Source organism: Phyllostomus discolor, chromosome 1 (assembly GCF_004126475.2).
Source record: "Phyllostomus discolor isolate MPI-MPIP mPhyDis1 chromosome 1, mPhyDis1.pri.v3, whole genome shotgun sequence".
Classification (NCBI taxonomy): Eukaryota; Metazoa; Chordata; class Mammalia; order Chiroptera; family Phyllostomidae; genus Phyllostomus; species Phyllostomus discolor.
In genome coordinates this window covers 193,990,205-194,017,465 of record NC_040903.2, presented here as the reverse complement: position 1 = coordinate 194,017,465, position 27,261 = coordinate 193,990,205, and the positions used below count along the sequence as shown (strand labels likewise).

Genomic DNA, 27,261 nt, shown 5'->3' with positions numbered 1-27,261 from the left:
AAATGATGTCCTGTGAGGAAGGGGGACCATCATTCAGGGTGCAGACTACCTCCTAAATCAACGACCATTCTAGTGGTTCTGTGGCCCCAGTAGGCAGAATCCATGAGACTGGGAACCAGCAGGTAGACATGGGGATTGTCCTGCTCAACATCTTTACCAATGACCCACTTGGGAATCTGTGCTCCCTACACTGACAATTTTAATCTTTATGGGTCTAAAGAACCTGTTTCTGAAGAGGGACAACTCCTACCTGTGGACACAGCAAGAGTCCCATTCAACCTTAAGCTGTGGCTGTCACCCAGTTACTTTGGGTTCTTCGTGCTCAGAGACCAATGGGCACAGATAGAGGCCATTATCGTGTTGGAGACACTTGACCCAGATCATCAGGAGGAAGCAGGGCCGCTGTCACACGACGGGAGCAGGAGAGAACACACCCAGCATGCAAGGGATACACTGCGGTGTCTCTTGGTCACTCCCTGCTGACCTTGCATAGAAAATGGTCCGTTAAGTACAGCAGTCACTGCTTGCGAGGGGCATGGTGGCCAGGGACTCAGGGCTTTCGAGGATGAGTCTGGGCATCCTAGCAAGGAGGCCTAGAGGTAAGAGCAGGTAAGTGCCTCGACTAGCAGAGGTGTTGCTGGTCATGGGAGAATGTCCCACAAAGGAAGGAGAGAAGAGAGACAGTGGATATGGTGGTGCCTTGTCCCAACTGCACTTCAGGATGGAGGAACACATCCCCCAAGCTACCAGGGGCATCACCCTCCCCAGTTAAGTGTTCTCAGCATCTTGTTTTCATTCAGAACATCTCAGAAGAGCCTACCCGGGCCCAGATCTACCCACGGATTTCAACTCAAGTCTTTGTTGTAACTGCATCACAGTTCCATTTCTTCTCTGTTCAGCCCAGTGTCTTGTGCTCCCTCACACGTTGCTGCTAAAAGCCCTCCCCAATGAGCTTCCTGTGCAGCATGTGAAAATGTACTTGAAAGCCCTGGAGGGCTGCTACAGTAACTATGACCTTCAGGGCCCAGACCCCAGAGGTAAAGGAAGCCCGGAGAGGTAGGACTGCTATTTGGTGCCATATCGCCAAGGTGAAGGCAGTGGCTGAGCATCTGAGAAGCTGAGTGGAGCTCCTGGATTCTCACAGGGCCCTTGCCATAGTTACAGTTTAGGCCCACCCAGGGTGAGACCCAGGCTTTACGTTTGGCACCTGCAGGCAATGCCAATAAAGGGGACCTGGAAATAGACTGGTCCTCGGGAGACCAGAGTCAACCTTCCATCAGCTCAGTCTCTAATTTTTGACCCTGTCTGCCAAAAGTTGAAGTAAATCTACTTGGGCTACATGATAACACTCAAGCCTCGATTATCTATACATTTTCTTTTTATGTATTTTATTTATTTATTTTTAGAGAGAGGGGAAGGGAAGGAGAGAGGGAGAGAAACAGCAATGTGTGGTTGCCTCTCACGCACTCCCTACTGGGGACCTGGCCCACAACCCAGGCCTGTGCCCTGACTGGGAATCAGGCTGGCAACCCTTTGGTTCGCAGCTCCACTCTCAACCCACTGAGCTACACCAGCCAGAGCTATACATTTTCATGTAGTATTTTATTTCATATCAAAAATACGTATGCAAACAAAAGACAAAAACTGACTGAGACACAAGAGAAAAAAGACAACTCGCCTCCCCACAGATGTTCAGGAGATCCAGATATCGAAGTTATTAGACATGAACTCTAAAATAATGATCATTAACATGTTTAATTAAATAATAAGAGAAACCATCAATAGTTAACTGAAGGCTACATGAAAGAATCGGGAATTCTGAAACTGAAAAATACAAAAACTGAAATTATGAATGCAACAGATCAGGTTCACAGAAGATTAGACATAGATAAAGGAGCAAATAAACTGGGAGGCATGCAGAAGAAAATATTCACACGGAAACATGGAGAGACTAAAGACAGAAATTCATAGAAGAACACCAGAGACAAAGGACACGGGGAAAGGGTTAAGGTATCTGTAACTGCAGTGTGAAGGGGACAGAAGGACAATGTGGTAGAAGGAATACCTGAGGAGATAATGGTCAACATTCAAGAGAGAATAAATTTGGAAAGACAAATACCAAGAAATACACGTAAGCTAAATACGAAAAACCACTAAAAGTCAAAGACAAAAATGAAATCTTAAAAATAACCAGCTGAATAAAAAGCCATTGCCTTTTTCTCATCATCAACTGAGGATATTTTTTATTATTGATTTTGTTTTTCTTATTGAGTATAGGGAGAGGTAAGGGGGAAGAGAGAGACAGAGACAGAGAAAGACATTGATGTGACAGAGGAGCATTGATGGGCTGCCTCCCATATATGCCCCAGCCAGGAATCAAACATGCAACCTTTTGGGTACTGGATGATGCTCCACCAACCGAGCCACCCATCCAGGGTAAAAGCCACTGCCTTTTAAAAGCACAGTAGGACTAAAAGGAAACCCTGAAAGCCAGAAGACAATAAAATCATACTTTTGAAGTGCAAAAAAAAAAAAGTAGTTGCCAATTCAGAACTCTATATTGCACCCAAAAAAACTTTTAAAAAGCCCTGGCTGGCATAGCTCAGTGGATTGAGCGCGGGCTGCAAACCAAAGTATCACAGTTCAATTCCCAGTCAGGGTACATGCCTGGGTTGCAGGCCATGACCTCCAGCAACTGCACATTGATGTTTCTCTCTCTCTCTTTCTCCCTCACTTCCCTCTCTAAAAATAAATAAATAAAATCTTAGAAAAAGAAAAGCTTAAGATTTATTAAAAAAAACTTTTAAAAAGAGACGTTTCACATTAAGAAAAATAAAAACTCAGGGAATTTGTTACCTACAGACCAAGAAATAGTGAAGGGAACTTTTTGGACAGAAGAAATATGACCCTAAATGAAAACATAAAACTATAAAGATATAGAAGGGAATCAAGAACAACGGAATGAGTAAATATACAGTAAAAGTAAATTAATGCATGTCTTACTAAATGATACTAATGTCTTTGAAGTTTTAAATATACAGAGTTGAAAATGCATGACAATACAAAAAATAAGTAGTACTGGAACTAGTCCAGGAGGTATCAAGGTACGAGGTAGACACGTTGTAATTTCAAGAACCACTAAAAGGTTGTAATAAAAAATGTATACCATTTACAACAACACGGATGGGTCTTAAGAGTAACATGCTAAGTGAGATAAGTCAGATGGAAAGGGACAAAGACCACATGATTTCACTCAAAGTGGGATATAAAACTAAACAACAAATGAACACACAAAACTCACTCACAGATTCAGAAAACAGAATGGCGGTTGGAAGGAGGGTGGGGGGGAAATGAAGCGGGTAAAGGGGTCAAATTTATGGCAACAGAAGGAGACTAGACCCTGAGTGGTGAGCACACAATGGAATATACAGATGTTGTGTTATGAAGTGGTACACCTGAAACTAATATAGTGTTATTAACCAATGTCTCCCCAATAAATGCAATTTTTTTGAAAAGATGTATATGTAATAAACAAAGGGATGGGTATAATAATGCATATGTGGCAAGAACACATTTAAAAAATGTGGCAAGAAATGATACATAGAAGAGATGGGACAAAAAAACAAACAGTAAAATGGTAAATTTTAGCCAAAAATACCAATTATTATCTTAAATGTAAATGGACTAAATACTCCATTTAAAAAACAATGTCAAAAATAAAGATGGATAGATACACTTTGCCTCCTCCCACAAATGAAAGAAGGACAACAAATCTAAAAACAAAACAATAACCACAACTGCCAGAAAATTGAACTGTGTGGAAGTCCAGCAACCAAGGAGTTAAAGAAGAAACATTCACCCAGACCGGTAGGAGGGGCAGAGATGGGCAGCCAGGGTGGAGAGGACTCACAGCAAGGCAGCAGCTGGCAGAGCAGGTGATCCCACATTTGCATGCTGATAAACCAGGAGGAAAACCTGAGGAGTGAGATAGACCCCACAACACAGGGTTCCAGCATGGGGAAATAAAGCTTCCAAACCTCTGGCTGTAAAAACCTGTGGGGGTTGCAGCAGCAGGAGAAATTCCCAGCTTCACAGGAGAGTTTGTTGGAGAGACACATAGGGTCCTAGAACATACACAAAGCCACTCACCTGGGAACCAGCACCAGAAGGGCCCGATTTGCTTGTGGGTAGCAGGGAGGTGACTGAAAGTAGGTGGAGAGTGGAGCAAGCTGCATTGCTCCCTCTCAGACCCCTGCCCCACATACAGCACCACCACCCAGTGAACACCTAAGGCTCTACCCCTTACTATGTAACGGGTGCCCTGAGACAAAAAAAAAAATGGCCCAAATGAAAGAACAGATCAAAGCTCCAGAAAAAATACAACTAAGTGACAAAGAGATAGCCTACCTATGAGATACACAGTTCAAAACACTGGTAATCAGGATGCTCACAGAAATGGTTGAGTATGGTCACAAAATAGAGGAAAAAGTAAAGGCTATGCAAAGTGAAATAAAGGAAAATGTACAGGGAACCAACAGTGATAGGAAGGAAACCAAGACTCAAATCAAGGATTTGGAGCAGAAGGAAGAAATAAACATTCAACCAGAACAGAATGAAGAAACAAGAATTCAAAAAGATGAGGAGAGACTGAGGAATCTCTGGGAAATCTTTAAATGTTCCAACATCTGAATAAGGGGTTCCAGAAGGAGAAGATGAAGAGCAAGAAACTGAAAACTTATTTGAAAACATAATGAAAGAGAACTTCCCTAATCTGGCAAAGAAAATAGACTTCCAGGAAGTCCAGGAAGCTCAGAGAGTCCCAAGGAAGTTGTGCCCTTGGTGTGCCCACACCAAGGCACATCATAATTACACTACCCAAGATTAAAGAGGAGAGGATCTTAAAAGTGACAAGAGATAAGGAGACAGTTACCTACAAAGGAGTTCCCATAAGACTAGCAGCTAATTTATCAAAAGAAACCCTGCAGGCAAAAGGGGGCTGGAAAGAAGTATTCAAAGTCATGAAAAGCAAGGACCTACACTCAAGATTGTTCTATCCAGCAAAGCTATTATTTAGAATGGATAGGCAGATAAAGTACTTCCCAGATAAGGTCAAGTTCAAGGAGTTCATCATCATCAAGGCCTTATCATATGAAATGTTAAAGAGATTTACCTAGGGAAAATAAGATGATCACAAATATGAACAGTAAAATGACACCAAACTCACAACTATCAACAACTGAACCTAAAAAAAAAACACTAAGTAAACAACTAGAACAGGAACAGACTCAGAGAAATCGAGATCACATGGAGGGTTACTAGTGAGGAGGAGGAAGGGGGAGAATGGGGGGGAAGTTACAAGAAATAAGCATAAATGGTAGGTACAAAATAGACAGGGAAGGTTAAGAACAGTATAGGAAATAGAGAAGCCAAAGAACTTATATGTATGACCCATGGACATGAACTAAGTTGGGGGTGGTGGTGCTGTGAGGGGGTGCAGGGTGGGGGAGAATAAAGGGGAGAGAAAATGGGACAACTGTAATAGCATAATCAATAAAATATAAAAGATAAATAAAAAACAATGTCAAAATAAAAAATCCTAACTATATGGTGGTTTATAAGAGTACACCCTGAATATAATAGGGTGTATATAACTTTGAAGAAAATTTGAAAGAACGCATAAAGTTATACTACACAAACCTGTTAAGCTATATACCAACATCAGATAAAGCAAGGTTTAGGGCAACTATTACCAGAAATGAAGAGGGCACTTCACAGTGCTTAACAGTGTCAATTGACAAAAGAAATCTTTCAAATTTATATGCACCTAATAATGTAGACTCAAAATATATAATTCAAAATTTGATATAAGTAAAAGAGGAAATCAATCTATATAGATTAAAAAATCAGTAAGAATATACAGCATCTGAATAACAAAACAAAACAGACTTAGTTGATGTATTTGGTATGGAATACTTTCATACTGCAGAATACACATTATTTTCCCAAATGCCCATTGGAACATTTATCAGATTGACAAAATACTGAGCCAGAAAGCAAGGCTAAACAAACTTCAAAGGATTCTATCATACAGAGTTTCTCTGGCCATAGTTATTAAGCAATAACTAGAAAATCACCAAGTATTTGAAAATTAGTCAATATGGGTCTAATTAAACCATGGGTCAAAGGAGAAGTCATAATGAAATTAGGTAATTAGAAATCATAATGAAAACTGATAATGATTGGGAATGAAAATATGACATAGCAATGCTTGTTTGCTGCAGTGGTGGAAGAGAAACGTGCAGCCTTAGAATGAATATGAAAACTACAAGGGCTAAAAGCCAAGGAGCTGACTGTTCATCTCAAGAAGTTAGAAACGGAGCCCTGGCTGGTGTGGCTCAGTGGACTGACCACTGGCCTGTGAACCAAAGGGCTGCTGGTTCGATTCCCAGTCAGGGCACTTGCCTGGGCTACGGGCCAGGTCCCCAGTAGGAGATGCACAAGAAACAACCACATACTGATGTTCTCTCTCTCTCTTTTCCTCCCTCTTTTCTCCTCTCTAAAAATAAATATCTTAAAAAAAAGAAATTAGAAAAATAGCAAACTAAGCCAGAAAATGAAGAAATAAATACAAATGTAAAAATAAATAAAATTAAACTAACAGAAAACAAAGGATGAACAAAGCCAAAGTCGGGCCTTTGAAAAGGTAATTTTTCCTTAGGCCTAACCAAGAAAGAGAAGGCAACAGAATCAGCATAAGGAATGAAAGCAGGGACATCCTTACAGACGTGACAGACACCACAAACATGAAAGATATTAGGAACCACCTTATGCCCATGAATCGGAAAATGTGCTGGACGTGTTCCTGTAATAGCGACTCTCACAGTGTGGTTTGCAGACGCTCGAGAGTGCCCCAAACCCTCTCGAGGAATCCATGCGATGAAAATTATTTTCTTAACACTAACTCATCATCTGCCTTTTTTGCTGCATTAAGCTTTCCAATGATTTGCAAAGGAAGTGGTGAGGAACCAGCAGATGCCTTTTTTATTTAGCAGGAATCGAGGCCACAGTGCAAAACTGTTCTAGTAGCCACTGTACCCTTTACCACCATGAGGAAAAATCAGTGTCCTTGATGAAACAGTAGAACACGTTTTCATTAAATCCCGTTCCTCCAAGACATAGTTTTAATATTCTGTGTGGCAAAATGGGAAGTATGCACAAAGCATTTCTTCAGCACATCGAAGCAGAGTCTTTTTCAGAGAACAGCCCGTTGGTGGCGGAGTTACGAGCTGAGCTGGTCACGTGTTTTCATGAAACGCCATTTTTCCCTGAGAGAATGGCCAAGGGGCAAACTGTAGCTATTCAGACTTCAGCATTTGACATTTTCTCAAAAATGAAGTGAGCCTGCTGCTTCGAGGGAAACAACTGACAGTATTTGTTACCGATGATAAAATGAGAGCTTTTGACCTAAAATTAGAATCTGCCCCCGTGAGCTTTATAGCTTGCAGATAAAAGTATAGCTGATTAAGCCAAAGTTGATATGAATAAATGTGTTTTTTATATTGTAATATAAAATTTCTCAAGATTTGGAAGATCTGCATAACTCAGGGAATGATTCCTGTCTAAGTAATCAATAAATGATCTTATAAAACCACAAACAGGTGAAAGATCCATTTCAAGATAAACCAATGGATTTTAATGTAATCCAGTACAAATGGGATTCTACAATGCAACTAACCTTTAAGAAACTACCACTTGTCCAATTTTATGAAAGCACAATGTAGCAAAGCAAGAATATCAATTAATTATCTGAAAAGGCTATTAAAATACTTCCCTCTTTTGCAACTGTATACATGTGTGAGGCTGTTTTCTTCATGTGTTTCAACCAAAATAACATAATGCAACATATTGTAGGTAGACACAGAATATTCAGATGTCATATAACTCTTCACTTGGAAGCATTATTTTAAATAAAATTTTAACATGTAATGAGTTATTAGTTTACTTAGAAATAATATCTTTCTAAGTAAAGATATTACTGGTTTTAATCACATGGTTTAAAAGATATCACATGGTTTTAATTTCTAATGCAATAAATATCGATGCAAGCCACATAAATTATTGAGGGGCCTCTATAATTGTCTAAAATGTAAAAGTATTCAAAAACCAAAATGTTTGAGAACTGCAATCCCAGAGAAACTCAATTTACCAAAACCAACTAAAATAAGAGTAGAATACATGGATAGTCCTTTGAAACCAAACCCATATTTAAAAGCCTCCTAAAGATCATTCTAGATCCAGATAATCCTGCTGGTGGACCTCCTACATGAATTCTAAATGAAATGCCGTATTTCTTAGGTGGTCCAAGCCTGTTTCTTGAAAACAATACTCAAGTTTTGGAAATGTACACAGAGATCAGTTGTCGACATGTGGTCAACTCCTTGCAGGCAACCACAGTTTGGGGAACGGACTCCAGGTTCCTAGCGAGGCTCTGATTTCCAAGCCAATCACGGTGGTTTTGTTCCTCCTGTCAGTGACTAGTTGAGAAAATCAGGACTTCGGGGCAAGTTAAGGATCTTGCATTTGTCAAATCTTGTATCAATGAAATGCAAGGAATAACATGCTGAGGCTTCTGCAAAATTTTAACACTCAAGACAGGGAACAGGACGCATTTTTTTCCTGAATGATGATGTGTATGTCCTAAGGTCTGGAAACAGACACCTGGGCCCAGCCGGAAGAGAAAGGCAGCAGACACAGGAGGGCAGAGTTGAGAAAATTACAGACGTACAGACCTGGAGTAACACCAATAAACCAATCCCGAAAAACCTGCCTCTGAGCCAATGTCTGTCGAACTGGGTTCTCTCTTTCTTGTAACTATAAGCCTCCCAAGTAAACATTCAGAACTATTTTAAAAAATACCGTTTCTATTGATTTTTACAAAGAGCCACTCCCAAATTTATAAGCTAGACGAATCTCCGTTTTGTCTGAAGATGCCCCTGACTGTTGACACTCGTGCTACGCTGTGGATTCCCTTTGGGACTTTCGTGGCACACTGCGTCGCCCGCTGCGAAGTGGCGGCTGGGGAGAGCAAACCCGCTAACCACGGTACAGCTGACCGCTGAATAATGTGGTGGTGAGGGGCGCCAACTCCCACGCAGTCGAAAATCCACGCGTCACTTCTGACTCCCCCAAACTTCAGCCGTCCCTTGCCATCTGCAGGGAATTGGTGCCAGGACTTGTGGACGCGTAGTCAGCCCTCTGCATCCACCCACCCCCAACCAGGGATCGAAAGTACTATATTTTCAACCCACTGTTGGTAGAATCTGCAGATGTAAAACCAGGGATACAGAGGGCTGTGCATTTATTGAAAAGTCTGCACAGTTCTTACCTGTTTTGCTCAAGGGCCGACTGTGTTACACACAGAGGCACTCCTCGGTATCTGCTCACATCTAGTGCTGTCCCGGGATGTTAGCTTTATCCGATAGAGGCAGGTGGAGAGAGCGCATGCCCAGGGTTGGATCTGGAGACCAGCGCATTCTGGTGTGGGCCAGTTACTCTGTATTCATACAGTGTTCTCAGAAGCAAAAAGGAACCCTGGCCTTAAGAATGACGTTTCCTTTTGGGGACAATTTCCTGGGCAACTAACACTGAAGGGTTTCTTAAAAGGCTTCCAGACAAGATGGATTCATCTCTTACCATTTGTTAATGTATATCCTGAGAAATTACAAAGCAACCTAGGGGCCCTCTTGTACCAAATTACATTTCCCCAAATATCAAGTTTAGTTACATATAGTTTCCTTTAATAAGCACGTATGAAGGGGAGATAAAGAACAACATCTGGTCATGGCCCTTACTTTACAAGGTGTGTTACTTTTCCCGGAGAACGCTTCTATGTGGTGAGATTCACTGGCTACAGGTTAGCAGAACATTTTTGGAGCCTTCAGGAGGAAAAATCTAAAGTAAACTGTACTTTAAGAATAACAAAGAGATTTTAAGGGACCCGAATTTCATGTCAACCTCCCTTTGAATCTCTGGGTCTAAGATTAATGTGGCTTACAAACACGGAGAATTCCTTCTTTTGAAGATGTGTTTCGTATTTCCTGTCACTAGAAAAAAATACTGTCCTTTAAGACTAAATACCACTCCACCTGCAGTTGTGCCACTGTGGTCCTGGGCAGGAAGACAGTGAACTGTTTGGGACTCGGGGTTATAACTTACAGTTAAAACGACTCACTAAAGGCTTAATACGTGATCTAAGCAAGAGTGTATCTACTCTCATTTTAAGTCGGCTTGCATTTCCTGTATTATATATCAAATCAGTGGGTTAGTACACACCTGTTAGCATCTGCCTTTGATGACCATAATCTACATTTTTGTGTGTGCGCACTGTAATTCGGTGTAATATAATGAACATGAGGCCTGTCCAGGAAAAGCCCGGCTATTGTTAATATATGAGAACACTTTATGTGACATCAATGGAACCTGGCAGCCAAGAATGGACTTGAATGCGCATGCGTGAACAATGACTTAACTGTACTAGTCAGTGGGGGCGGTAGAAGTCATTGAGTGAGCATGTGTACTGTGTGGCTGTTGCATTCAAAATGACTGAGCGAGTAGAGCAACAGATCTGCATCAAATTTTGTGTTAAGCTTGCATATTCCTTCACAGCGTCTATCCAGTTGATTCAGAAGGTCGCAGCTATGGGCAACAGGTGACTGGCAGCTTCAACATGACAGTGCTCATGTATCACATCTCATGCAGTTTTTTTGTGTAACATCAAATCACCCAGTGACTCAGTCCCCCTAGAGCCTAGTTTTGCAACTTCTGGCTTTTCCCAAAACTAAAATCACCCTTTGAAAGGCAGTGACTTCAAACCATCAATGAGATTCAAAAAAATATGATGGTGATTGAGAGAACTGTGTGAGGTCCCAAGGTGCCTACTTTGATGGGGACTGAGGTGTCATTGTCCTGTGTACAGTGTTTCTTATGTCTTCTTCAATAAACGTCTCTTTTAATGTTACATGGGTGGATACCTTCTGGACAGACCTCGTATATACACTTATCATCCTACATGCTCCATCTAATATTTTATCATTAGTATGACACATTCAGATAAATTTCATAGATGTAAATGATCACCTTTTTACCATAAAAAGATATCCTTTTAATATGAAATATATACATTTCTATGGTAAGATGAATTGTATGTTTACAGGCCAAAGCTTATTATTTCAGAATCAAGTACATATTTTTAAAATATGCTATGCAGAGCTTAATATGGCATACTCTCATTTTTCTTAATTTGACAAAAGTGGACAGAAGGCAAAATGAAAAAACTTTTATTTCCTCAGTGTTTTATCTGTCAATGCTGTATTTTTGATGCAATATATTTGCAAGGAAAAAAGAAACAATCTCAGCTTTTATTTTTCATTTTAAACAACTACAGTATTTACAAACTTGAGAATAACAAAACACTCAAGACACATACACACTCGCAGACACACGCAAGTACATACACCCTTCGCTCTGGTTTCTGCCGAATGCTGGCAGAGGCGGCCAGCCTGTCAGAGCCTGTGGTCAGAGAAGAGAGAGCCGCTGTCTGCCCTCACGCCCACCTTCCTAGAACCCTCACTGGCGCTCCCCCTTCCGTCTCCTCACGTACAGCTCGTTGCCAGGCTTGTGTATCAGTTCTTACAATTTACTTTTATTTAAACTACAAGCTTCGAAGAAGCATAAGCAGACATGATTTTGCCCCCATTTCTATTATTTGGGTATAGAATTAGAATCAAGCTCTGTAATGTAGAGAACCTCATTTAACACAAGTACACTGAACCCAGGAGTCCCCGGGGGCAGCAGCCTCATTCTCTCCCGCCTCTCCACTGTGAACTCCCGGTCATCACCCCGTCTGTGCTGGCAACACCGGGACAGCCATCCTCATCGCGACCTCGACGCCCTGTGTTCCTTACCTAGCGTGGCTTCATGGAATCACACCTTGTCAGGTATGGGGCTGAGGCATGAGACAAAGAGCACAACCCCATGAAACAGGCCTAAGTCCTAGGACAGAGCTGTCACGCAGCCCTGTGACGAGAGTCAGCTCTGGCTCCCCCGGGGCCATGCTGCTCTCACCAAGTGGCAGAGGAAGAAGTCCGGCTCCCAAACAGAACTTACTTACTCTACTCCAGAAAGAATATGTGGCCGATAAGCAATGAAAAGAAATTCTGATCACATAGGATTCTTTACAGATGTTCTGATGAGGTGATTCAAAGCAGAAGATAAATGCTGGTTTTAAGCAAAAACCATACTCCAGTCACATACCTGGCAGATCTATCTGTATAATAAATTCCTTCTCAATCACAGTTCTTGCCTAAATATTGAATAAGGTAAAAATGAGAAGGTCTAGATGTTTATCAGCTAGATTGTTCCTTTAAAAAGAAAGAAAGAAGGGCTGGTTTTCTAATATTTGAAAAAAACCCACTATACATATCCAACATATTAAAATTTATGCTGCACCAATACATGGTAATATCTAATTTTCCTCTTTCTCCAGATCAATAAAATCAATTCTACATGTGACTGAAACAGAAAGCTCAAAGTTCATTAACAGGTCCCAAGTATCATCTCGGCCTGGATTGATGCTCTTTTCTCCCCTCTCCTTGGAATTAAAGGAGAAGCCTCTAAATAAAAAATGGATGTTTTATATCTCATTTGAACAACGTATCCTATCAAAAAATATCTGACTGGGTCTGTGTCCAGGCAAAATAATTTTATGATATCACATTGCACTGTTAAAAAAACAACTATGAATGAGTACTGAAGACTTAAAAAAAGGGGGGAGGACTTTGCCCACACTCACGAAAAAGTAATGAAAACAACCACGAAAGCAATCGCCAACCTGGGCTGCAATTTATAGCTTAGTACATACAAATGCAAAGAATTCTCTCTCAAAATCACTAGGTCATCTTTTCTCAAGTCACATATTTAGGAGGAAGGATTTTTGAAAGTTAACTAAAAGCACAAGATGATTTTAGACTCAGAAAAGCCTAAATTTAAAAGACCCAGCTCTGGATGAATGACTCAATGCAGCGATCCACTAATGAAAAATCTCTGAGACAGGCAGAAGGATGCTGCTCAGAAGCAAAGTAGGATTTATTAAGGCTAAGCTACACTTGCTTAGATTTGAGGCTGTTCTTTATATTTCAAAATGAAATGTGAAAATAAACCAACCCAGGAAGAAAGATAACATTTTCTTAATGAGATGTAGTTTCCTATATAAAAATTTGTACAGTATTTTCTTGTTTCTGTACAGATTTTACTTATTTTTAGAGAGACAGAAAGGGAAGGAGAGAAACATCAATGTGTGAGAGACTCATCGACTGGCTGCCTCTCACATGCCCCCAACACCAGGGACCTGGCCTGCAACCCAGGCATGTGCCCTGACTGGGAATCGAGCCAGTGACCCTTTGGTTCTCAGGCTGGCGCTCAATCCACTGAGCCACACCAGCCAGGCTGTATAGTATTTTCATTGCCTGACATTTAGTACAGAGAAATTTTCCTTGGAGTATCTCACTCACTGTCTCCTTCTGTTTCAAAGATTAGTAGTAGTTTTTCAGGTATACTTGAACTATTTTTAAAAATACTTCAAACCAAACAGAAGTTAATCTTCCAGCAATGGAAACCCAAAGAAGGTAGAATGCTGATGAAATTGGTTCAATGGTTTCCTGAAAGGTAACTAATCTCCTCTTCCCATAAGAAAACCCCTCACCACCTCTTCTCCCAAGACCCTTAAATACCAACGAATTAATCTAGGCCCTTAACAAAATTAAGAGTTCTTTAGAAAAAAAAGTGACCATTTAAAGTTTTATCAAGTAAGCAGGAAGATTAACCAAAAGCTTAATTTTGAGTTATAAAATTATTTTTGCCACTGAATGAGAAGAAACAAAAAGAGACGCTAACAATTTATACCCATTACGGGACTCTCCCTCAAAGGAAAAAAAATAAAATCAAATAACAAAAAAAGCCAGATATTAATGAAGCTCATTTGAAAGAAATGAATAAAATGTTAGTGTTTCAATGACCTATTCTCACTTTGAATTCACGCAACTCCAAGAGCGTCGGCGACGGTGCACGGAAGAGCCCATTGCCCGTGCGTGCGCCGGGGTCTCTCATGCTAACGGAAAGCGAGGCCGGGCGCCTGACAGGTGGCTCACTCTTCTGCGGGTCCGCGGAGTTGAGACACGTATGATCAATTTAAGTATGTGTATTTCCATGGGATAATTTAGGTCAAATTATTGTTAAGACACAAATTTTTCTTTAATTATCCCTATTTCCCTTGACGTAATTATTAGAAAAGTATTATAATTTTTAAAAGACCATCAGTTTTAGGCTTAAAAAATAAGAACAGGGTTCTCCTTAGGATTGTTATTTCATGAACACTCACTACAGGGCTACCAGTTAACAAAATTCAATTTTTTAGAAAAATGTCCACCAGTTGCTGCCCCAATACATGTATGTTCCATATAAAATCTAGTTTGGCATTTGAAATCTGACTTTTGGAGTGTGTGATATGTTTAACAATTGGGTGTAGGAGGTGGAGGGCTAGGAATAAAAATAACTCTAGCCCTTCAGATTGAATCATCTGAAATTCAGATTTTTCTCCTATACAGGAAAATGAATTAATTTCCCCTTAAGACTGAAAAAGGCTCCACTTACCCTCTCACCAAGGCAATGACCACAGAAGGACCACATTTGTTTCTGAGGGAACCAGCAGCAGGGAGCGCAACTCCTTTGAGAAGATTTTAAATAAATATATATCTATACAGATAGATAATCATATATTCCGTTTCAGAAGACAAAAGAAAAAGCCTGAATCTTAATGGCATACTACAGATTTGCCAAAAAGAGGCCAATACACAATAGAATGATACTATCAGGAAAACACACTTTGGTCAATTTAGAAAGGGCACCTCTGAGTGAAGGTTCAGAAAACCATCTGACGTGTTTGAACAGCGAATCTTGCAGAGCGTGAAGTCTGGAAACGTCAGCACAAGGCACACTGGGCTCTGAGGAACGGCCGCAGTTTTAAATTAGAACAAGGAAAGATAAATAGGTTTCGGGTGGAAATGCAGTAAGATGCTCTACGTTAACCGTTTCATTCCTTCCACTGGAGTGTTATGCTGCACCGTACAACGTGCACCACAGTAGAACAACAGTTTCTCTCTTCTGTCACCTCATCAAAAAGATCCTTTAAACCTATGCTGTCCAGTACAGAAGCCAATGGGCATGTGTGGCTAGTGAGTACTTGGAATATGGCTAGTGTCACATGCCGATACAGTTAACACGTGGGATCTATCAGATGAAACAAAATGTTTGACGAAGATCAATTTCGCCTCCATTGTCATTCAGGAGGTAGAGAGATGGCTGCTCCTGAACGCTCGGAGGAAACATACAGTGTTCTTTTTCACTTAACAAGGTCAAGTTTCTGAAGGATTTTAAAAATGCCAACAGTTGACAAATATAAATTGCAGTTCCCACCTAGCCCAATTGTAAATCTGGGTTATATATTTCCCTGAATACATGCATTAAAAAAATAAAATTTAAGTTATGAGACAACATATGAATTAAGTCAATTTCAGTTATAAATATTTCAAATTACAGGTAAATGCTATAAATTACAAGAAATAAAATTCAAGTAATAGAAAAAGGAGAGAGAGAAAAATAAAAGACAAAGCTATGAAAGAGGGATATAACAATAAGAACTGCACCATTTGGATAATTTTGTTTGAAAAAATTTTACTTGATTAACCCAACTGCACGTGAATAACTTCAAGAGCTAAGAACTCTTAAAACAAAAGGCAATCAATCCTTTCTTTAAATAAATTCCTGGACGTTCATTTTCTTCTTTGAAAAGCACAGGTGTTTTCTTCCCAGGACCGACCCCCACAGAGCTGGCCTGGTGGGGGAGGGCGGCAGAGGGCCCGGGCGCTCACCGCACGGGAGCCTGACTGCGGTGCAGACACCAGACCTGGCGGCAGTGTCCACAGGACGGGCTCACGGGTGCCGGCTCCGGAAACACCCATGATGAAGCTACGTCTCTCTCGAGACTCAGTGCCCATCGTAAAGAAAGCATCCACTGTGCTGGCGTGAAGTGCGGACCACTAACGGAAACGGGCAGCGCGGCTCCTGCGGTGTGTGTTTATGAGGAAAGGGAAGGGGCTAATCCCGAAGGCAATTTAAATAATGGTATTTTATTTTTATATATAAATAAATGTTCTGAGAACTCTCAGACTTTAGTGCATTGTTGTAAAAAAATTAGTGCAGTTTTTTTTTCATTAAAATTTTTAGCGCTCAAGGAATAAGATAATCTGTTCATAGTCTTTTTCACTGTACATTAAACTTTCATACTGCTGTATGTCAAACAGAAGGTTTCTACACTGGTCTGTTTTTAAAAATCAAGGTAAATGGATTTTGTGTTCTATGACAAAACATGGCAATTATTTTTGGCAAAGAAATTAGGAAAATATGAGATCATAGTTAGAAATCAAGTTTGTTGATTTAAAGCATAGGCAATGCATAAGAAAAAACTTTTTTAAAGGATGTATTTTAACAGAACTTTATCCTTCATGCAAAATGTTTTCTCGGCAGCTAACTTAAAAAAAATATTTCAGCTTTATTTGGGGACGAAGACAGTGACAGGAGCCAGGGCGAAGGGCAAAGGAGAGGTGCGTGACCGGGCCCAGTCTGCGTTCCAGTCTCTCCTCCGCAGGACCTCAAGGACCCCTGCAAGCATCTTCTGCGCTCTCCTCTCTCTCCAAAGTCTTGGCATTGAGAGGGACAAGAAATGCAGTTATAAAGCACGGGCTCACACTTCAGCCCCAAGCTCTAGGACCCCGGTTTCAATCACAGTCACGTATTTATCATCGATCTGGACCAGGAGCACTGTCTTGTCGATGTGGGATCTAGTGCCCGGATCCCTGCTGCAAGGCACCCATCGGTGAATCACCTAATGATTCAGAGTGAAACGAGGAGTTAGTGGCAGAGACCTTGAACACATTCAACAAGCTCTTCTCCTTCACTTAAGATCAGAGGCAGCAGTTCTATCAGGTAATTAAACATGAGGACATAAATCAACTGAAAACATGGATACAAGTCCATCAGCTACAAAACGCCAGTGCCCCGTGACTCAGGAGAACTGAAGCCCATTCATGGGAGAACTTACATGGCCTTCCATTCCCTCCTGCGGACTCCAGTCCTTCCAGCTGTTCCTCCCGGCTTTCAACCGGATGCCCTCGTCAGGCCACTGCAGCTCTTTTCTTTTGGACAGGTTGATCCCATCCAGGATTTGAGTGGGATCCACAATCTAAATTATAAATAAATTTAGATCATTTACAATTCATTTTTCTCTTGAAGATGAAAAATTGTATCATCCCCAACAAATTTCCCAGGACTCTGTGCCTCTCAAGTTCTCCACTGTCTATAATGGAATAAAAAAAACCCTCAAGACCCACCTCCCGAATCCCTTCAGCCTGCTGAGCAGACCTCACTGCAATGGCCACAGGACAGCGGCAGAGCAGGGGCCAGGCACCAGCACCGAAACACTGCTTGCTTTCAGTTTACCCACTGCAGAAGCTTTTTTTAAACGTTCAAAAATGTTCTAGTGTTCAGACTAAGTAATATAAGACGAGTTTTCACAAGAGTCCTTTACACAACAAAGAAATAAAAGTAAGTGTGTAGGACAGTGCAAGCAGCAGCCTGGGCTTACTCACTTGGACTCTGTAAATCACCTCCCCCTTTTTGGCGTGTGAATTATTGGCAGGACTTAAGGTGTTGCCTGGCGGTGCATCGGAGGTGCTGCTCTGACCCCCGTCTGTCCCAAGAAAGCCCACGAGGGTGTGGTGTTTGCAGGCTGGGATGCTTTGGCTGGAGCTGCTGGAGGAAGGCAGGCCGTGCTGCAGGCAGGCTGTGCCACCCTGGCCGGAGGGCTCCATCTGGTTCACCATGGACAGGCGGGACTGGATGGAGGATGGCAAGTTTCGAAGCGATATCTGACTGGTGGAAGAGCGCCGACAGGGCACGAACCCCGTGGTGGACATCCGGAGGGAGGAGTGCCGGCTGCTGTAGCAGTAAGACGACTGGCTGGCGACTGAGGCCCGAGCCGGGGACTGTCTGACCAGGCTTGACTGCACAGAGTGGGAGCTGTGGCTGGTGCCTGGGGAACGGGAAACATAGCACCCATTCTAAGTGGGATGATCCAAACACGGGTATTTTTTTAAACAGATTCTAAGACTTTCTAAGACTATTTCTCCAACTATAGTATTAATATCCTTAGGACCTATCCCAATGACAAGCTACACTGCCTACAGATGGTGACACCGCAGTATAGTTTTCGTATACACTAAGGGGTTACGTATGAATTATCAGATGCCGAATAGGTTTTTCTGTGTCCTTTGTCAAAAGGCTTGGAGAGAAGTTAAATAAATTATTAGCCTTTAAAATAGATACTTTGAAATAAATATTTTAAATAATATACATATTTATTTGTATAAAATGATTAATATAAATACATAATAATGTCCAACTGTGAATCAAACAAAATATTCAATTTATATTACTTCCAAGCAGGTAACATGCCATCCTCTGCACACATACCCTGAGCCCCATGACCAAGAGGTATTTGCACCATTCTGTTCCACATTACCGAGTGCTGGAGGGTAAGATGTGACGGGCGGGTGGAGTCCTGCTCCGGGCCCCTGGCCTGAGTTTCCTGTGCTTCCTGGGGACACTGTGCTGTGAGGATCGTTGGCAACTGTTGCATTGTTACTGGTGCAAGAAGTTCCGCCTCCAGTATCAGAATCTTCAATATTGCCACCGCTGTTACACCCAGCTCCACAACCTTTCCGTAACCTAGGAACAAATACCAGAGCGGGAAGCATTATCCCAAGAGCACTTCAAATTAAGGTATTTTATTCATTTTTAGCTGTCCCGAGTGCTTAGTGCTATTCATGTTCACCGTGGAAAGTCTCTCTGGTGCCATCAACGTTAGAAACACAAAGTCTGTTGTGCTTTCCTGCCCTCCCCTTACACTCACCGCCTCGACACTCCCCATCCATTTCACTATTACACCCTCCATCTGTCACCTTTCCCGCACCTTAATCAAGAACTGCACGTGACACAGTCGTACCATTAAGGTCACAGCTGGAAACAGAATTCTTGCCGGTGTCTACTCAGCGCCTCTGAAGTATGAAACAGCCCAAAACCCAATTTATTTAAACTAAACCTAATTTATGCCGCAGTGCATCTGAAGGGAGCTGCTGCAGCGACGCCTCCTCCTTTCTTTTATTTTTTTATGTGGGAGGGGACTGACTATCCCATCTCCCACAACTGTCTTGGTTTCTGCAGTGAAAATCCAGCGTCCCTCGTTTGGCCCTCAGTCCTGGGCAAACAAGGCAATTCCATGGCAATGCCTGTTTTCTAAAGAACTTCTGTGAATACTACCCTGTTTTGTGTCCTTGCTCCTGTCTGAATGGGGACTGATGTTAAGACGGTGAAGCCTTACTCTTGAATACTGAGTATTCCCAGCAGAATTTAAAAACACATATTTAGCCCTGGCTGGCATAGTTCAGTGGATTGAGTGCGGGCTGCGAACCAAAGTGTCGCAGGTTTGATTCCCAGCCAGGGCACATGCCTGGGTTGCAGGCCATACCCCCCAGCAACCGCACACTGATATTTTTCTCTCTATCTCCCTCCCTTCCCTCTCTAAAAATAAATAAATAAAACATTAAAAAAAATAAAAACACGTATTTCAGAGTTTATTGCTCTAATCTCAGATCCTGTTTTTCTTAAGCTCTGATTTAAGGATCTGAACAATTCTTAAGGAACTGAAGAGAATACTCTGCGATTTTTTGATCACCTATCACCAAATCAGGATGCTCCTACACCACACGCCATGATTCACTAGACTAAATGCAGAGCAAAGACGGATGCCCATTCCTGAAGACACACTGCAGATCTGAGATTTGAGTGATGACTGGGCCGTGAAAATGGCAGCAGCCTCTGCCTGCAAGACTGGAGTTGTTACGTGGGTGGAGTGCTCCCCCTACTGCCAGAATGGAATAAAACAGAAGTAATTAATCTGCACAAATTTCTCATGTTTTTCTCTAATTTGTCTTGTTTGCTGACCACACATTCTAACAGCAGCAATAGGCTGCAAATAAAAATTAAACAAAAGGGGTTAGTCAAGACTGTATTAAATGCTAAAGCAGGGGCTCTTAACCAGAGTTGTACATTAGGTTTATCTAACAAACATTTGAAGATAAAAATGCTCAGACTCTACTTCCTAAAGTTCAGATACAATAGATTGATCTTGTGCCGTGGAATGTGTATTTTTTCTGAAAACTTTCCAGGTGACGCTAACACACAAGGCCTAGCTCGAGGGTCAGGATACACCACTGCTGAAATGTGCAAACCCATAGCTCACCTGTGCCAGGTTGACACTATGAAGTTTCTGATATTTCCCAAACTGATAGGTCCCCCAAGAATTTCTTTAAGCTGTTCATGGCTGTCAGAGTAAGAAGTCGTCAGTGGTGAGACAAAAATTGGGTAGCCGATAGGCTGATCACAAGACGAGTTTATCATGTTTCTCAGAGCCTGCTTCGCATTCTGGATGCTGCCTCTCTCGGGGTTGCGGTTCCGCAGAAATACCAGCTCCTGCTGCTGCCCTGCCCAAAGGCCACGGACACACTCCTTATTCACCTGAAAACCAGAGCACACCGGAATGACGTTAAGAGGCTGGGAATGAAATTCACATAAACACAGAAAGGGGAGGGATACAAAAGACGTTATGACAATCAACTGTGAAAAGCAGGAAACAAGTAGAAATAGGTCACATTTGAACAGGTTAGCCAATTTTACACTGCCATTAGCAGGCTGTTAAAAATAAGCACCTACAGAGTATTTCTTCTGTATTGGAAAAATACAGAGTAAAATTTTAAAAATTTTACTCTGTATTTTTCCAATACAGAAACAATGCCTTTATAGCATATTAGAAAACTTCAGAGGACAGACTAAATTATTGACAAATAAAATTAAGTGCTTATAAATAATAAATACTAATGTAGTATATGCTTATCTTTTTTTTATAAGAGTTTCAACTACTTTTTAAAAGGCTGGATAAAATTGTAAGTTGCAGTTTTTTCAGATGCCAATTAATGCCTCACAAACTTACTTTAATGACCCTGAAGCTCAGGTAGCGTCTGTTGAGCATGATGATCTTATACTCGTTGGTGCCGTCATCCATGACGTGCCGCAGGGCGAGCAGAGAGGGAGAGTTGGCCAGCACTGCGCTCCGCCACGCGGGGTCCCCTTCATGAGCTATCACGAGGTTTTTTTCATGAGACACAATAGCTTCATAGAGCACAGTAGGGTCATCGTACTCATCTGGAGAAGTGAAATGATCCTGTACACGTAAATAAAAAATTTATCTTTTTTAGGAAACAAAAAGAATTACTTCCAGGATGATAAAAACTTCTATGACTAAATCATTTACTAAATGAAAATTTCAAATCAGCATGTTATTATTAGATGTAAACTATGTGAAAAATACTCTAAAATGTGTTTAAGTCCTAGTATTACCATCTAAATCTAGGAAGTAGCTAAGATTCTTTGAGCTTCCATTTTGATATTTGTGAGTGCCAGTAACACCTGCTTAACCTACTTGACAAGGTTGTTTCACGAGTTACATGAAATAGTGTCTCGGAGAACTCTTTATATTACCATTAAACATCATTCACGTGCACAGTGAATACTTTTATTATTCTCATGTAGCCCCACCTCCAGACTTGGGTGTACGTCCTTGGGGATGCTGCCTTCCTGCTCCCTCTCAGCGCCCCTCATAGAGAGCACGCTCCTCCTCAGCTGGCTTGAGTACAAGTCCGTTACTTTACCTGGATATGAAAACTTATCAACCTCTCAATTGTAAATATGAAGGCAGCCAATGCAGTATTTGTCTTTCCTTAGTAACACACCATTTCAGAAATTCAGATTTGTGTTATGGTTAGCTGGGTACATGTCCTGAATCTTCTGTTAATTTACAGGTTTCTGAATGGAAGATTCATTTCATATACTCCTCTGTTTCAACTATGCTGCCTGCCACACAATCTTGCATATGGTAGACAGGTATTAAATACCCATTTATTAAATGAATGAGCAGTTATGAAGACCAAGAGGTTTTTCAGGGAAGATTCTACCAGCTTGCCTAGGACTAGGACCCTTACTCTGTCTGCAAAGCTCATGGCTTTGAACCATATCTCAACTAGATGAGAGGCAGGGTAACACGGTCCATTAGCATCATTCTAGAGACATGGCTTTATGAGGAAAGTGCCTGGTTAATAAAAAACACAGTCTTAGAGACCATTTATATAGTTTTAGTCTTCCATAACTAATAACAGAGAAATACCCTTTAACAGAAAAAAAGATTATATAAAGATATGAAAACCAACTTAAGTGAGGAAAACAAAGAAAATGTATAAAAACTGGAAATCGTATTTGTTTAGGTAAGGGTTAGAGGACAGGGTTGGACTGAGGAATTTACAAAAGTAGTATAGCAGTAATGAGCTATATTTTAAGCTCTCCAGGAACAGAACCATTTTTGAACGTCAAGTTTGAGGTATAATTTATATACAACAAAGGACAGCCACTCTACGAGTAGTCAAGTGCTCTTTGACATCTATGCACACCCCTGTAACCACTGCTGCAGTCGAGGTACAGAACATTTTCATCACCCCAAAAGTTCCTTGCTGCCTTCTGGCATTCAGTGTCTACATCCCAAGCAACCACTGATCTGCTCTGTCTCCGTAGATCAACTTTGCCTGTTTTAAATTTTATCGAAATAAAATCATACAATGCACCCTTCATGTGTCTGACTTTTCTTGCCTGCATAATGTTTGAGATCATGCATGCTGTGGTGTCCAACAGTAGCTCGCTCCTTTTCAGTGCTGAGCACCATTCCACCGTGTGGCTATCCCGTCAGTTGTGTGTCCGTCCACTGACGGGCATCTGAGTTGTTTTCAGTTTGGGGCTACATGAGTAAAACTGCTGTGCACACTTGGGTTTAAGTCTTTGCACGAACATGTACTTTCGTTCTCTTGGGTAATGTCTAGGAGTGAAAGCGCCGGGTCACGTGACAAGTATGTGCTAATCCTTTCTTTTAATACCTAAGCCTATCGTTCACTTTTGTAGATGAGCAGTTCTGATGCACACATTTATCTTCTCTTGGCTCAACAGTCCCCCCATGGACACTCCAACTTCTGGCTCCAAGCAATGGTCAATAAATGGCTGTTGCTTGTTACTTTGTAGGTCAATCTCTACCTTCCTCAAAGGCCTATCAGAATTACAAAGCTTGTCCAGGTTGCACCTGAATTCTCTCTCACTCCCTCTGACCCTCCCCAACCCTCCATGGCTCCCAGGCTCCCAATCCCACCTCCTTACACTCCTGTCTGTCACTGTTGTGTCAGTCACGGCTAACGGTGAGCTTGTGCTGCACCAGGTGGGCTGGGCCTGACTACAAGGTAGAGCAGCACCGTCACAGGCAATGATGCCGCAGCCAAAGGCACACGAACGGAAGTGGACCTGCAGCCACAGGCGAGAGAACTTCCACAGGGAGACTAGAGGTGAAGACCTAAGGTATCAGAGGCTCTGGACCTTGTGCCCCAGCTTCCTCTCAGCCAGACAGAGACGACGTATCTACCATAATGTTAAGGGTTAACCAAAGATGTCTGTCAGGAACTGTTAGATAATCATGCCACGTACAACAGATGACTTCTTACACAGCAGATATTTCATCGGCACCTTTTGAGAAACCTGAAGTTTCAAAAACATTTTAGGGGCATTTGAAATCTTGCTTCCCAGCATTGCCGTCAGTTTGGCTCTAACAGAATCTCCTAAAACTTCCTTACAGGCTTAGATGTTTCTTCGGACATAACAAAACAAAAGGAGAGCTACCAGACAGAGAACAGCAAAATAAGAAAACAAATTTTAAATCCACTGAGTTTTGTCTTGAAACTGTAAAGCTGCTCTGATGACAGACAATTCTGTTTGATCCCAAATAAGTATTTCCACCATCATCCTCCAAATGGTATTCTATTCTTTCAGAAATCTTCAAGTAATAGATCCCTTATTAAAAATGCTCTTAAATAACATGGGACATTAACTTCATTCTAACATTTTAGATCACCTGAAGAGCGATTCACCTCTTATTTGGGGAAAAACAGATTCAATCAGATTTGAGCACAGCAGGTGCATTTTAGTGAGTCCTATCATGTGGTCTCCATCCTCAGACCCGGTAACTGCTGCTGGGTGGAGTTATTAGACGAGCAAGTGCCAGTACGGCAAGTCCTTGAATAACGACGTCGTTTTGTTGTAACGTTGATGAAAAAAAAACACAAAAAAGTCAATTCCTGGCCAGGGCCATGGTCCATGTAGTCTACACGCTCTCCCCATGTCTGCATATTTTAGGACATGACATTTCCTCCCATGTCCCAAAGCTGTGCATGTGAGGTCAACTGGCATGTCCACATGGTCCCAGTCTGAGTGGGTGTGGGTGCTGTGATTTAATGGCATCCCATCCCCGGTGGGTGCCCACCTTAGCCCTGAGCTGCTGGGAAAGGCTCCGGGCACCTGAAACCCTGAGTTGGAATAATCGGGCTGGAAAATAACTACCTTACTTGTTTTTATTTATCTATCTTAAACACATGTATAGTTCAAATTTATTTCAATGTTTAACTTTAGAAGTATTTTGGATCTTTATTTAGAAGTCTGGCTGTTTCTGTGACCAGACATAGGCTATAGGAACTAAACAGGTGTTTATAATAATTAGCCTATAGGAAAACTGGTTTCAGCAGATGGTGTTTCGTTTAAACCTGCAGTTTCCAGAACCTACTGACATTAAGTGAGGTCTCATTTTACTTAATTTAAAATACATTCTTAAAATGATACAGCCCTGGCTGGTGTAGCTCAATGGATTGAGTGTGGACTGTGAACCAAAGCGTCACTGGTTCAATTCCCAGTCAGGGCACATGCCTGGGTTGTGGGCCACAACCCCACTGGGGGCTGCATGGGAGGCAACCACACATTGCTGTTTCTCTCCCTCTCTTTCTTCCTCCCTTCCCCTCTCTCTAAAAATAAATAAATAAAACCTTTGAGAAAAAATGATACACGGCGCCCTGACTGGTGAAGCTCAGATGGTGGAACATCATCCCGCAATGCAAAAGGTCATCAGTTTGATTCCTGGTTGTGGGTCTAGTCCCTGTTTGGGGTGCATGTGAGAGGCAACCAGTCGATATTTCTCTCACATACTCATGTTTCTCTCTCTTTCTCCTTCCCTTCCCCTCTCTCTAAAAATGAATAAATAAAATCTTTTAAAAAAAGATTAAGAGCAATATGCATTTTGGGGCGTCATTTTAATTTTTCAACTCTACTGGGATTAAACTAAGATTAATTCTGTCCCAACCGTCTACTTCTCAACGTAACTTGCTAAACGAAACTCACAGCTCAGTAACAGCAGCACCTCCAGGACTCCTGAGACGCTGCCACACTGCACCGAGCGGCACCTAACACTCGCTCACGGCAGAGGCGTGACTTACAGTCACCTACAGTCAAAGCAAGCATTACAGGGCTGGGGTACATTTCTCCTCAGGGTCATGCCCAGATCACACCCTAGTATTAGTATCCAAATTCACTGTTAGAGACCCAGGTTCGGGATTCTAAGATGCTGCATCTTGCCATGAATCATGTTTCCTTTGTTTGAAATCAGAATATTTCTCAAAAGTTTTCTAAGAAATATAATTTGGAAGTCAAGTGAAGAAGCACCATTAAATAACAGCAATAAATGAGAAATTTCCTCTCCTTACCTGATGAAGTTTGATGGACATCCGGATCCCAGGGACCACCACTTTTCTCAGTAACTCCATGTCAGCAAAGATCCACTCATCTCGAATTGAAGAAATACGAAAATCGCCCTTGAACAGGGCATGCAATCCATAGAGGAAGGACTCTAAATTACTGTTGAGAGTGGAGATAGAAGTTTACATATTTTACAAGGGTCTTTCATTACACCGACTCTTACATATGGCAGTGCATCACAATCATGAGGGGGCGTTTTAAGAGCACAGACCCAAGAACTAATGTGAGAACTAATCCTGAAACCAGGATTACCAGGGATGGGGCCTCCTGACCTGGGACCCATGGCCATGAAACACTGTAACACTGAGTCCATGAGAATGAACAACAGACAGAGGACATAGGTTCACAAAACTGAGGGCCCAAAAGATGTAGTAATCAGAAAAAACTTAAAATATATGGTATTTTTAATTCTAATTCTTTTGGATGAGTATATTCAGAAATCTAGTTTATATTTAGAGTTCCAAAATCAAATGCACAACTACATTAAAAGTGTAAATTCTCTGGGCAAAAAGGAAATGTAGAAAAATTTAAAAAGAGGTGAGTTGTTAGAAAAATAGATGTAGACTGAGAGGAGGCCAATCAAATGTTATGGGCTATTTTTTAAAATGCCTCAAATCTGTTAGATTCTTACTATCAGTAGTTGCCCACATGTCAGTTTTAAAAGCCAGTTTTGTTAACTGCTTAACAGAACGCAACTATGTTCAGCAAAAAGATCTATACAATACCACATCTGAAGAGATTTTTTGCAATAAATTAGCATAAAATGCTTCCACGAGAAGTGATTCCAGATTCTTCCGAGTTGGATCGCACAGCTTCCCACAAGCCCTCCCGCAAACAGAAATGCCTTTACCTGGACATATGGTGCGAGGCCGTCCCCAAGGCCCTTCGTCCCAGGACACATAGTCCGTAACACAGAGTCACCAGGGAAGAATCTTTGTCCACATCCAGTGGCTTCAAAAAACAAACAACAACAGAAACAAAGAATAGGGTGAAGGAGATCAAAAGGTAGCAAATTCCAGTTGTAAAACAAGTAAGTCATGGGAATTTAATGTAGTAACTATAGTTAGTAATATCACATTGCACATTCAAAAGTTGTTAAGAGTAGATCTTAAAGTTCTCATCATGCCCTGGCTGGTGTGGCTCAGTGGACTGAGTGCTGGCCTGCGACCTCAAAGGTTGCTCAATTCCCAGTCAGGGCACAAGCCTGGGTTGCAGGCCAGGTCCCCAGTGGGGGGCACATGAGAGGCAATCACACACTGATGTTTCTCTCCCTCTCTTTCTTCCTCCCTTCCCCTCTCTCTAAAAATAAAT

At 41.6% G+C, this 27,261-nt stretch overlaps 1 protein-coding gene across 5 annotated transcripts in view; it reads right to left on the bottom strand.

Annotated features, from left to right (window-relative positions):
• Positions 1–11,322: 11,322 nt before the first annotated feature.
• PCNX1 (pecanex 1) overlaps positions 11,323–27,261 on the bottom strand; it is a 129,489-nt gene continuing 113,550 nt past the window's right edge. For all 5 annotated transcript variants that reach the window (XM_028508014.2, XM_036011624.1, XM_036011619.1 and 2 more), the window contains 8 exons: positions 26,801–26,901; positions 25,899–26,049; positions 21,218–21,448; positions 20,471–20,745; positions 18,692–18,897; positions 17,760–18,202; positions 17,213–17,353; positions 11,323–16,996 (listed from right to left, as the gene is read on the bottom strand). In XM_028508014.2, the coding sequence (XP_028363815.1) occupies positions 16,856–16,996; positions 17,213–17,353; positions 17,760–18,202; positions 18,692–18,897; positions 20,471–20,745; positions 21,218–21,448; positions 25,899–26,049; positions 26,801–26,901 (1,689 nt within the window). In that variant the 3' untranslated portion in view covers positions 11,323–16,855. The remainder of the gene's footprint in view (positions 16,997–17,212; positions 17,354–17,759; positions 18,203–18,691; positions 18,898–20,470; positions 20,746–21,217; positions 21,449–25,898; positions 26,050–26,800; positions 26,902–27,261) is intronic.